The sequence below is a fragment of the Calonectris borealis genome, chromosome 3, assembly GCF_964195595.1.
Source record: "Calonectris borealis chromosome 3, bCalBor7.hap1.2, whole genome shotgun sequence".
NCBI lineage: Eukaryota > Metazoa > Chordata > Aves > Procellariiformes > Procellariidae > Calonectris > Calonectris borealis.
In genome coordinates this window covers 52,654,679-52,667,636 of record NC_134314.1, presented here as the reverse complement: position 1 = coordinate 52,667,636, position 12,958 = coordinate 52,654,679, and the positions used below count along the sequence as shown (strand labels likewise).

The 12,958-nt window shown below is 49.4% G+C and overlaps 1 protein-coding gene across 2 annotated transcripts; it reads left to right on the top strand.

The window, feature by feature from the left end:
* DDO (D-aspartate oxidase) lies at positions 1-11,658 on the top strand. 2 transcript variants are annotated; one of them, XM_075145666.1, is made up of 5 exons: positions 1-183; positions 5,282-5,485; positions 5,686-5,794; positions 6,623-6,799; positions 9,351-11,658. In XM_075145666.1, the coding sequence occupies exons 2-5, from the start codon at positions 5,314-5,316 to the stop codon at positions 9,916-9,918; spliced, it is 1,026 nt and encodes a 341-aa protein (XP_075001767.1). In that variant the 5' UTR covers positions 1-183; positions 5,282-5,313; the 3' UTR covers positions 9,919-11,658. The 2 variants fall into 2 exon arrangements, with proteins under 2 accessions (XP_075001767.1, XP_075001765.1); XM_075145664.1 differs by lacking the exon at positions 1-183 and adding an exon at positions 2,789-2,939 and having other exon boundaries at positions 9,351-11,273.
* The last annotated feature ends 1,300 nt before the right edge of the window (positions 11,659-12,958 follow it).

Genomic DNA, 12,958 nt, shown 5'->3' with positions numbered 1-12,958 from the left:
ACAAACAGCTCCTTCATTAGCAGAAGGACACGGAGCCGGGCACTCGGGGAGCGGCCTCGGGGAAGGGGAGCTGCCGGCAGCGCCTGCGACCCCCCCCCGGCAACGCGCTCCGTCCTCTCCCGCTCCGCTTCTTCCCGGGAGGGCGACTCTTCCAGGCAGGACCGGGGGCCTCCTCCTCACCAGGTATTGCCTTCTCTCCCAGCTTGTTTTTTTTTTCAGACCGTGCTTCCAGTTGAAGAGGGAAATGTTAGATGACGGAGCCCTTTTTGCTGCCGAGGGCAGGGGAAGGGGTCCGCAGGGGCTGCGCGGGGACCGAGCGCTGCCCCGGGAACTTTCCACAAACCAGCTCCTTAAGCTCGGGCAGGGAGGGGTTTGGGCCACGCACAGAGGCGGCTGCGCAGTCAAAGTGCGGTGGCTGTCACGGCTGGCTCTGGCGTGAGCGGTGAGCCGCCGCGTTTGGCCGGGGGTGTGAGATCCCTGCTGTTCGGGGCGTGCTGAACCTCAGCTTCTCCCTGCTTTCCCCCTCTCCCCGCACAGAGGCACCGGTTCAACAACCCCCGCCCTGTGGGGAACAGGCGACGCGGACCTCTCTGGTTTTGGAGACAAGCAAGAGCATCACTTGGCGTGTAGGTGCTGCTGGGGAGGTTAATATTGTTGGTACCTTATAGCATGGGTATAACCTACCTTCCTTTAGGAGGTATTTCCTCCTAAATTTTTGCATGTGCAAACAGCTATCTGAAAGAGGAGCTGAGGCCTCTCTGGTAGCCTCAGGTCTCTGTGACGGTGGCTCGGAGACACCTGCTTTCTGGCAGGAATGCTGTATGTGCACCCAGCAGAGAGGCTGAGGGGGTCCCAAGGAGCCTCCTTGTTCGGTGAAGAGAGCACCCTCGCCTTCCTCCTGTGGCAGGCCCCAAATGTACATCTCACAGAGCAGCCCAAATGACTGAAAAGGGATCGAGCCAGAGTCAAAAGGCCAAAATCAGGGCTCCCTCCTCAGCAAACCCCCCGGAACAGACTGAGCTTCATCAGCGTCTGTGACTACCTTTAGCAAAGAGTCTGGCAAAACCCCTCTCTGGAGTCAGGCAAAGGGAAGCAACACCAAGGGTGCTTGAGAACTGGGGAAGTGAATAAACAAAAGAGTGATCTGCAAAAAAAGGAAGGGAGAAAGCGCTCCACGTCAGGCACGGACGGGGACGGCGGGCGCAGTCACGCCGGTGGACGAGGAGCCCCTCCGGGAGTCCAGAAAGGCTGGAGCCTTTGCTCCCCGGTACTGCAGGCGTCGGGCAATCCAAAAAAATGTTTCAGCACTTAAATATGGTGAGAGTTAGTTTAAAAAAAACCCACAGGACTTCAAATGTAACAGGTTTTGGTTTTCTTTAGTTACTTTCTGTTGATCCATTTTCCGGTCAACCGTTCAGCTGGGCTTCTTGAACTGTTCATTTGGGCATGTAAACATGCTTACTTCGGTAGGTCATCCGGGTTGCGATACAAGCTAAGAGCGGCCAGCCTGCCAGGGAAGCACGTTCACGGAGTTGGGCCATAAGGGGAAAAGGGCAGGGTGAGGGGCTGTGCCTGTAATGCAAAGATGCCAAAGCAATAGCGCTCGTGCAGCTCTCCCAGCTGAGGGATGCCGGTTTCCCAGGGTCTGTCACAGCCTGAGGGACAGCCCGGAGGGACCACGGGCCAAGAGGCTACAGCTGCAGCTGGCAGTGGGTGTGCATGTTCCTGTGCACGTGTGTGCACATGTGTGCTGGGGACCAGTGTACTTATCCGTACTGATCACTTTATCCACTGCTAGAATGATGTTAAGACTGAGGGTTAGTGGTGATACACAACTATGTGAGGCAAGAAAGAATAAGGAATGGATCTAATTAAACCTGCAATTTAGACCCCCTTGCATCGCATGAGGCTGACATTGTCTCCTCAGCTGTGGGAGCTGGGAGATTAAGTCACATCACAAAATATCTCAATATTTTTAAAAATAATTCATTCTGGCCTGGGAGGAGCAGGAGGGTGGCAGGGGCACGAAGCCCACGTCAAGCAGCCAGTGTCCTCTTTGCTGGGGAATTACAGCTCCAGGTGGCTCTGTCTGGCTTCTGTCCCATTCTTCTGACACTAAGAAAGAACAGAGAGCTAAACAGTGCCTGACACCCTTTGCCTCCCTCCCCAACAGTTACTGCAACTGATTGGCCTTTTAAATGCTGATTTTTGCAAAACCCTCAGCACAAGCCAGTCTGAGGGGGCGAGAAGTGTCACCCCCACTGGCACTAAGCTGGCCTGCCACATCAGCTAAAAATAGTTTCTCCTCCTGTGCCCTGCCAGCAAGGTGCAGGGCTCCCAGCCGAGGCAGGCTGTGCTGCCGGGGCAGAGCCACAGATGAGTCTTGCACTCATAGCAGGGTCAGTGGCTCTGCAAAGCCCGAGCTACGCTTGCTGGTACAAGCTGTGTGTAGCCGCTGCTTTGCAGCCGGTTAATTTTTGGGACATAAGCACATTACAGCTTGATGTGCTCTTGGATTGCAGCAGTAAGTGCTAGAAGAGCGGCATGTTCGACGGGTGCCTGTCGTGGCCTTCTGAGCCATTCCTGCAGGCTCCATCACTGCCAGCAGCCCCTTTCCACCCTCACCGGCTTTTGCAACACTGCAATCAATTGATATCGAATCGGCTCATCTGCAAAAATCCCATCCGAATTGGGAAGACTTGTGAAACCTGAATCTCCACCAAGCCGCAGCTCCCCTTTCTTCCCCGGGGGCGGGGAGGTCAGTCAGGAAATTCAATCTCCTTCACAGTCCAAAGGCTTCAGTGAACGAGAGCGGTGAGGGGCAACTGAGAGCACATCTCTGATGGATATGTTCCAGCAGGACTGTGGTCATCCACGGACTGCTGGGAGGCTCGCTGGGCGTGCTGACAGCCACACGCGATTTCCACAGCTGCCAGCAGGTTTGTTAATAGGAATGTGTTTAGAGAACTTTCTCAGAACCAATTTTCCTAAGAAAAGTAATTTCAGCATTATTAAAATCCCCTAATTTCTTGTTATTCTTCTTTTTTCTTTTCTGTGTTTTTTTTTTTTTTAATACAATTACCAGTACAAAATATTCTGCAGCCTGTGGTAGGGAAGCAACCGCTGTCCCTGCTCTGACCCTCCGCAGGCGCTGGGGCAGCCTGGGGCAATAGTAGAGCTGAGGAGTGCAGCTCTCCTTCAAATCAGCATTTTTTCAGATTGGGTTTGTGGGTGGCAGTGATGCAGGGCAGCAGTTCTGGTTCAGAGTTCATTTTTACCCCTGCACAGGGCCCTCTTCCCCTGCTGTGTGGGCACTTTTATAGTCAGCTTGTGAAAGAAGATGTAATAATTAACAGGAAGAAACTTAAGCATCGCGCTGCGAGGAAGAAGAGGGCTTGTAACAACCCCTGGCTGCGGTGCAGAAGGAATGAAATGATGAGCAGCAGTGCCTGGTCCTCTCTCCCTTCCTACATAATAGGGACGTCAAATTTTAAGTAGTAAAACCTCAGGGGTAAGTGAGAAGCTGTGTGAAGAGTTATGAGCAAGGATCTCATAAATAAACCCGATCCATCATAATCCCACACAGTCTGTCTTGCCTAAACTTACATCAAAGATGCCAGAAGCCACAGGAAGATGGGAAATCAGCCTGTCCTTATAACTGCAGGCACTGGCTTCCAGAAAAGGTTCTCAGAAAGCAATTAGTGAGGCTGGATTTCTACAGTCTAGGAAGAGCGAGGCCTGTAGGAGAAAGCAAGACTGTAAGGGAGCAAGACTAAAGGTCCATATCACTCAGCACCTTCTCCAAGAGTGAATATTGGTAGATACTCCAGGAAAACATAAAAGCCACAGGCAGAGGAGATTCTCCCCCTACATCCCTGCTCAGCCTTTGGCAGTAACCCCCAGACGAGTGCCTGAGCCAGCAGGTGCACCCCAACTCGCCTGTTTCAAAGCCACGGAAGGATTTATCACCTCTGAGGTTGTCTAGTTTCTTTCAGGCCTATTTAGATCCTGGCTTCAGGGCCTTTGCAGAGCGTACCGAGTTGCATGGTTCAGTTGTGCTTCGTGCCTCTGCCGGTGTGAAACCTGTTAGCTGGCCGTGGCCAGGCGCACAGGCTGGCACCTCGCTGGGACGGGCAGCCAGGTGATTATCAACCAGGAGCTCTGTACCCACTCACCAGGGCAGGTGCCAAGCTCCGACACTTGGACAGGACAAGGGAAAATAGAGACGCTGCACCTCCTGGAGTAGCAATCAGCAATTGAAGATGCTAAGGAGTGGAGTAGAGCTGCTCCAGGACATAAAGCAGGTTATAAAGCAAGGCAGAGAGAGGCAAATATACAGGCTCTTGGGGCAGCGAGGCTGGCTGGCTCCTGGGGACCACCGTGTGCTGCCGGGAGAGCATGGCAGCCTCGGATACCCACGAATCTGTCCAAGGCAGTGGGTCAGGCTGGCAGGTACAGGGGCCAAGGATGGGTTGGAGACCTCAGGTCACTAGGGGCACAAAATCCCCTAGGGTATAGGTAGCTTCTCTTCCCACATTTTTCCCACCAAGGCGTCGTGGCCCAAACAATTTTTGGATGTGGGAGTGTAAACAGCCAGGCTGTACCCTGTGAAGCTATGCATTGTGTTTAACAGCTAAAATTCATGTTTTCTAGAACAGAGCTAAGCAGGTAACCTAGTCCTCAGGGTCAGAGGGGGAGCCCTGCACAGCAGGGGAACTAAGGTGCACATTAAGAAAAACATCTTCCACAGTGCACTGGACCCTTTACTCTGCGTAACCAATTTGCCTCCTCAGCAATTTGCTTCCACTGCCCAGGCAGTGACAGACCTCATTGCTAGAGATGCTGATGTTCAAACAGCCTTTTTGCTCATGGTGCCTAAAAGCCAGTTTTGCCAGAGCTCCAAAGGCACTTTTGCCCCAACATGATGGCAAACTTGACGGGTGCCTCACTCCCTTGGGTTTTATTGAAAAAAACTTTGCTCCAGATTGCTACAGCCTGAACACCAGTCTATATGTACAGGTTGCTCTCTTGCCCTTTGCTCCTGTGCTGAGGATGGGGTAGTGGCTCTTGAAACACTTTTCAAAAATTAATGGTCATACCAAAGGCTATGAGGATTTTTTTAATCCTCACCTCAGTCTTGGTTCTCTGTGTGCAGCAGTCAGCCTTTGATTAGCTGCCCCAGGGGGCTTATGTTACATCTTGTGTGGGTTTTTCATAGCCTGACGAGGATGTCTGGCAGGGATGTTGGTGACTTAGGATATGTTATTTCCAATGCACGTAGGTGCCTCTCTCCTCTGGCTCTGCATCCCGGAGATGGCAGCACCCAAGGTCGCAGTGGTTGGCGCGGGAGTTGTTGGCTTGTCCACAGCACTGTGCGTCGCGGAAACTTGCCCCAGCTGCTCTGTGACGGTCCTTTCAGACCAGTTCTGCTCCAATACAACGAGTGACGTCGCAGCCGGGATACTCATCCCTCACACCTACCCAGGTGCGTGCAACCCGGTGTACTCTTGCCCGTTGCCCGTGTGCACGTGGCTGCGTGCCCAGGAGTGCAGCGATGCACAGAGGTTCAGGAAGAAAAGTGCCATGCTGTGCGTTCCCCATCTGTCCCTTCTCCTTGATACTGGCTTGTACGCTTCTCCTCTGTGCATTTTCCCTCTCTGCATGTTTGGTTTTCTTTACGTGCAGGCACACCAATCCACGTGCAGAAGCAGTGGTTCAAAGAGACCTTCACTTACCTTTTTGCCATCAGCAACTCAGCTGAGGCGTCAGAGGCTGGCATTCACCTGGTGTCCGGGTAAGAACAGCCCCCCAGGGCAGACTTGGGTATGCGTGTACCGTGTGCTGGAGCAGACAGAGAAGTTTTCCTCGCTGGAGTTTAGGCATATTCCCTTCATGGAGTAGCTCTTGTGACCATATTCCCAAGAAACTGCATTGCAGTTGCTCAGATACTATGTATTTTCAAGCAAAATTCATGCATAGGTTTGTACCCCTCAAGACTGGCAAGCACCAAATGTCTTTGGTGGTATGATGTTTTCCATGCTGATGTTTTCCATGCTTTCATCCACCAGTTCCTTGCAGCAGGGGCAGTCTTCATAGGGATGGGACTGCAGGATCCTCCAGCTTCAGCAACTAGGTATAGGGATGCAACTGGGGTGTGCGTGCGTTGGGGGTGTTTTATGCTGCCCATTATCTACACAGAAATGCACCTCTTGGGAGTGTTGAGGCTGGGCACTCTGTAGCTTTATGGGTACCCAAAAAAATGTGACCAGGTATGCAAGTGGCCCTACATGAAGGTCCATCCAGGGTGGCCGCAGCTGTGGTGGGGATGTTGTGTGAGGGGACTTTGTACTTCTGCAGCTGGAAGTTCACACAGTATGGCTGGAAGAACTCTCTCCAGTTTAGTAACCCCAGTGTGTCACCTGCAAGCTTGGCTGTGGCAGCCCCTCTGCCTGGGTATTGCAGTAGCAGGCAACAGTTTCCCTGTCGCTGTTAACCTTGCAGAGCTGCACTGATGAGCTGGAACAGGTTCCTGAGTTCCTGGATTTGTGCTGATTGCCGTGACACATAACATGGCAGAGCAATAGCGACTAAGTTTTGCAGCTTTTTCTCTGTGTCCTTTTAGGTGGCAGGTCTTTAAAAACACTCCCAAGGAAGAGTTACCTTTCTGGTCAGATGTTGTCCTGGGATTTCGACCAATGTCTGAAGCAGAACTCCAAAAGTTTCCACAGCACCGATTTGGCCAGGCCTTTACGACACTGAAATGTGACTGTCCACCCTACCTGCTGTGGCTGGAGAAAAGGTTGGTTTTGCTGCAGGCTGGGCACACAGTGAAATCCAGGCAGAGGGACTGGGGGCGAGCTAGGGACTCCTTGAGAGCCTTAGGTTTGAAAAAAACTGGAAAAGGGCTGTTTCTCACTGAGGAAAATGCAGCATGCTCTTCCTTGGGGAGAAGCACAAGAAATAAATACCCCATTTTTCCAAAATTTGAAAGGCCCCATTTATGCAATGACTACTTTCTACCACTATGGCTGTACAGCGGGACTTAGAGCAGGAGCGCCTCTGGGCATAGGACCGACATAGCCACAGGGACCATGCTTGGCCAGCCAGACGTTGAAGGTACCTTGGGAACCTGCCATGTCCTAAGAAAATGTGTGGGTGCTCCTCATTTGTCGAACTTCCCAAATATATCTCTCTGTTCTTCAACATACATCCAACCCCTGGGAGAATAGGCACGTCTGGGAAGATGTCTTATCTGTGAAGACTTTGCACTTGAGAAGTAGCTGGACCAATTAATCTCAAATTTGGTCAACAATTGGAGTCATTCCTTAATCCAGTCAGGTGAAAAAAGGTCAAATAAGCATCATCTTGTAACAAGCCTTTTGGAAACGTTTGCCTGTGTAAGATAGGTCGTGCACTCACTCTGAGGAGTCATGGCTTCAGAGTTCACACCTGGATTGACATGAAAGTTAGAAAATTTGCCAATTTCCAAATTTCTGAGTTTTCCCAAAATACGTAGATTTTGGAGAACTGTAGGAGAGTCAGGATGCAGATCTAAAAAGGTTCTGACACCTGGGATGTGCATTTAATCCATTTAACTCCTCTAAAGTGAGCAAATAGCCGTCTCCGCCTGAGAGAAAGCGATAGGCTGCAAGCTGATTTGAGGTTAAGTAAAGAGACGTGGTACCAATACCGATACCATGGTACAAATTGCCAGCTCAACCGGTTGCTTAGATGCCTTTCATCTCACTGCAAAATGTGAAAAAACGTTTCTTGTTCTAGCAGCCAGCCGGCTGGGAGTACTCCAGCGGCACCAGTGCCTCGTGAGGTCTGTGTCACCTCCTCGGTGCACATGCTCTGTCATGTTTCATTGCTTAACCGAATCGGAAATTTCTGCTGAAGCACAACTAAGTTGTTCAACCCATTTAGTATCTGCCACGTGATTTCTGCTCTCTCCTTATTCCTGCTGTAGCCTTCTTATTTCTCAAAGGATGTAGTCTAGTAAGATGATTAAGCTCCTTTTCTTTCTCTTGTCTCTGGTGATGAGAAATGAGAGCATATTAAACATGTAACTAATTCTCAAACCCCTCGTGACCTAAGCAGTATTTATAGACCATTCTCTTGGCAATCCACAATTGGTTTTGTGCCCACCTTGCTGGTCCAAAAATGGGCTTCAGGAATTTTTTCCTGCACGCTTGCCTGAATTCAGGAGTTTTCAGCTTTTTTTTTTTGGTGTATTTTTTATGCCATGATGGCAGAGTCCCGATTACAACTCTTATGAGCTCTCCCAGCAAGCTGCCCAGCCAGAGCTGCTGCATGAGACCTCCCCAGTTCTGCCCAGCCAGCCTCAGCGTCCTGCTGCACCCAAACCCCAGCCTCAGCCGTGCCCTGGATCCTCGGCTCACTCACTGCTTTGTGGGAAACCACTGCCTTCGTACTGGGGTTGATCACTTTGCCAGCTGCCAGAGTACTGCAGAGGACAGGACTTCCACTTAGTGCACCATCATCGCGGATATGTCTCCTGACTTGCTCATGCTAAAACCCCCAGCGATTTGTTCTTGCTAAAACCACCCCAGTGACTGGATCCAGCTGACAGCATGCGGTGACTCCACCTCACAGCAATGTTTCTCCACGGGGAAGGGTATCAAGCTTCAGGCAAGTTCAGGGTGGAATTTGGCTTGAAATTGAGCTCAAAGATGAACCTCAAGAAGGGGTGAATTTTGCTGAAGAGCAGACATGGATGTATAGTGCCCTGAGCTGTCCTGGGTGACTCCTGGCTGCTGCTCTAGAAGGGTGTGGGTCTCCTGGGGTCCCATGCCACATCTGTCCAGCCTGTGGGGATGTCCTGGGTACCCCAGGGCTTCGCACGTGGCACTAGATGACTAAGTGGCTCCTGGTATCGGGTGAGTTGGGAATGAATATGACGGTGTGTAATAGGCACATTAAAAAGGGTGTGGAATGATAGCGATGTCACTAGAAGTACGTTGCTGAATAAATCTCACATTTTTCAGCTTGCTTGAGCTGTTAAAGCTTGGTACGGTTATAGAAATGAATCAATGAGACCATGAGGATCTTTCTGTCTGTCTAGGATCTTATGCCAGGGCCTTCTCTACTATTGATCAACTTGCTGTATCTTTTCCAGTGCAAACAAGCTAAAAAATAGCTTTGATGAGACCAAATCAGACAAATCACAAACAGAAACCCCATGGCATTTTCTTTGCTTTTTGTCCCATCTGCTGTTTGGTTTTGATCAGTATGTTAAAGGCAATCTATCTCATTTACTTAATGTGCATAATAATTCCATGAGGATTTAGGGTTTTCTTTTCTGCCTCACTTCTGGAGTCTTTTTGCAGGTTGAAAGCAACTGGCGTCCAGATGTGCACCAGAAAAGTTGCAGACTTGTGGGAGCTGCACAGTGAATATAACATCGTCGTCAACTGCGCGGGCATTGGAGCCCACCAGCTGGTGGGGGACGAGAAGCTCTTCCCTGTCAGGGGACAAGTACTCAAAGTTCATGCTCCTTGGGTGAAAAACTTCATTCGGGATGGGGATGGCTTAACTTACATCTACCCGGGGATACACAGGGTAACCCTAGGGGGAACCAGGGAAAAGGAGAGCTGGAGTCTCTCCCCTGATCCTGGCACGACCAAAGACATCTTTGACAGATGCTGCTCCCTTGAGCCCTCCCTGCGTGGAGCTCAGGATATGAAGGTGAAGGTGGGCCTGAGGCCATCCAGGTGGTGCGTGAGACTGCAGAGAGAGGTCTTGAGCCAAGGAGGAGTTAAGCTCCCGGTGGTCCACAACTATGGGCATGGGGCAGGTGGCTTTTCAGTGCACAGGGGCACAGCCAAAGAGGCTGCTCGCCTGGTGAGAGAGTGCATTGCTGCCCTGCAAGGCTCCACATCGAAGGCCAAGCTTTGAATCCCAGAGGCTCCTTTTCCATTTACGACAGGCTAGTGTGGCATCTCCTAGTAGCAGCTTTGGACTTTCATTCCATTACTGGATAGAAGGAACCTAAGGCAACAGCTTGTGCCATTGCAGATGCTGGGTGGTATCTCAGCTGGCTTCCAGCTGCCACCTTGGAAAGGCATGATGGGTTGATCCAAGTATTAGTCCAGCTGTCCTTCTCCTCCATCTGGCATTGTTTCTGCCCTGGGCATTTCTCTAGCCTTATGTTAAGGAGAAGGCAAGATATGTAAATATTCTTCACGTAACAGGAATTAGATTGCGGCAGTATAATATCAATAACATCAATTTAGCGTTTCTTGATCTGCATCTAAAGGGTATCGGATGCACTATTTTCAGATTCAGTAAAAACTAGTTCTCACCTCTTGAACCAAATCTAATCTAGTATTGCCCTTGCTCCTGCCATCTTGCTAACAAACTTTACCATTTTCCACGTGATTTACAAGGAAAAGAAAACCCCACGCAGTGCTTCATTACAGTGCTCCAGGTCAGCTCTTAGAGAAAGCAATGTCAGGTCACTGTCATGCACAGTGACCAGGCAAGCGTGATTTTAAGAGCAGGTCTGTGACACTGATCACTGCATTTGCTCATATCACCCCTCAGGGAACTTAACGCAAAGTTTTTGTGAGAGGAGGTTGCCCCGTATAAGCTACAGTTTTGTGCATCTTTTCTCACGCTTGTTGGCAAATCTCTTTTTTTTTCTCCGAGCCCCTCAGATTTTCATCTCAGACATAGATGATTTTTTCCCCCACAGTAGCAGCATTGACATGGCCTGTGTCCTACAGGAGAGGATTTTTCAGGGTGGGCTTGGGAGTGCAAGCATCTCTTTTCTACTTTGCATCAGCACTGGCTGCTTTCCTTGCAACAGCTGATATGAATAAATTGGTGACAAACCCACAAGGATCTTAACACCAGCTTCAGTTTCGTAAGGGACAAAAGAGCCATTTAAGACTAGATAAACACCCTAAAGACAAATTTGTCTGTAACTGGACGTGAGTGAGCTCCACTGCTGTAAGGAAGCTGAGCCACTGACATCCAGACCCTCACTCCGTGGCAGAGGCAGAGCTGGGCTTTAGACTCCCCTCAGCAAATTTTGATGTGGCTGAAGATAGTCACCCCCCAAAACTGGAGCTTACCGTCAAATTACAGGTCTAACTGTTAGTGATTAAACCACTCAATAGATCTTAAATGGCTCATTCAAGAGCGTTGGCATCCACTTTTGACTATTTTTTTGTCCTTACAAAACAAATCAAAATCCTTCAAGAATTCACATGATTAAAATGAACTGATAAATAAAGTTCTAATAACAGAGCAAGGGTCCCTTTTGTAGTGTTTCCTTTCATAAACAAGGGGGTTTCTTTCATTTGGGATGACAGGGCCAAGAAAGGCCACGTTCAGACATGGCTGCCAACTCTTGCTGTTCTCAGGGAGGATGAAGACACTTATCCTTTGCAAGGGGCAGCTGTCGAAAGAAACGTCATCAAATTAAATTATAGGTCAATTAGCGCCTGGGATCAGCCTAAGCTAGCCCTGCCTTCAGCAGTCTTGCCCTCTTCTCCTCAGCTCTGGAGGCTAATTTTGCACTCTCCTCCCATCATTTGTCCTTTCCAGCGGTACGAGAAGGCAGAGCTCCTGCTTTTGGCAGCAGTGTTGGTGTAGGGCTTGTCAAACCGCAGCTTTGTCCTCAGCTAACACAGAACAGAAAAAATACATGGAAAAATCATGAGAATGGGCTATTTTTTCTTAATGTTGATTTTAATCTTAAAAAGTAACAAACAGTGTATCTTATCCTGGAGCAAGAAACACTACTAATGCTAATGGGGTGTTCATAGCCCCGTGAGAAACCAGAGCTCTGGTTGTGCACTTCTGCTCTGCAGGGTGGGGGGGTTTCTTCTAATTTACTTCTAAAAGTTGTCTGGTTGATAAAAATGGCAAAATGGGTTCAGCTGCAAGGCCTGTCATTCTGGCATCCTAGCTCTGGCCATGGCCAGCAGTGGAGAGGGCCACTTCTAGCACACCCTGGCCCATTCAGCTGAGGGGTAGCTTAGTGTTTCATGGCCCTCAGATCATTTATCTCCCACACATTTGTTGGATTGCTTCTAAAACCACGTATGGTGCTTTTGTAGTTCCCGACATCTCATGACAACAGGTTCCATAACGGGAGACACTTCTTTGCCCAGGCACAGAGCTCCTTGCCTTCATGTTTGTCTTGAACCTGGAAACATAATTTGATGCCCCGTTCTTGCATCTTATGAGAAGTGGTGACTAGTTATTCTCCATGACCCTTCTTGAATTTATACCATTCTCCCTCTCAGACTCTTCTTTCCCACCTTGAAGAATTTTGGTTTATGTAGCTGCTACCCATCTCTTTGGTCTTCCTTGTTGCCCATCTTTATACCTTTTCTCACTCTACCATACCCGTTTTGAGATGGGGGACCAGAACTGCACACAGTACTCATGGTAGGGATGAATCTTGTATTTAATTGATGACATCTCTCTTCCCTTCCTAATAATTTCTAATATTCAATAGTTTTATAGTCACTAAATAGCTTTTAACTGTCATTTGAATAGAACTATCTAACTCCAAGGTATTTGTCCTGAACAGGTGGTCCAGAAGCTATTGCTGAGACTGGGTAGTGAGGGGTCTTCTTCCAGGATGGTGAAACACTGGAACAGGTTATCCAGAGAGGTCGTAGATGCCCCATCCCTGGAAACATTCAAGGTCAGGTTAGATGGGGCTCTGAGCAACCCGATCTAGTTGAAGATGTCTCTGCTCATTGCAGGGGGGTTGGACTAGATGACCTTTAAAGGTCCCTTCCAACCCAAACTATTCTATGATTCTATGATTCTATGATTCCCAACTCAGCCATGTGTTTTTCTCTGCTGTTATCCATACTGGGTTTCACCTGCCATTTCATTGCCCAGCCCCATGAGATGTTTTTTGCAGCTCCTTGCAGGCAGTTTGCATTTTACTGCCTGAAATAAGATGGCACCA

Excerpts from the sequence above, each read along its gene's own strand:
- DDO (XM_075145664.1), top strand. The coding sequence starts at position 2,843 with ATGGATATGTTCCAGCAGGACTGTGGTCATCCACGGACTGCTGGGAGG. Across the intron at positions 2,940-5,281 it reads ATTTCCACAGCTGCCAGCAG|GTGCCTCTCTCCTCTGGCTC; the intron begins GTTTGTTAATAG and ends CAATGCACGTAG. Across the intron at positions 5,795-6,622 it reads GGCATTCACCTGGTGTCCGG|GTGGCAGGTCTTTAAAAACA; the intron begins GTAAGAACAGCC and ends GTGTCCTTTTAG.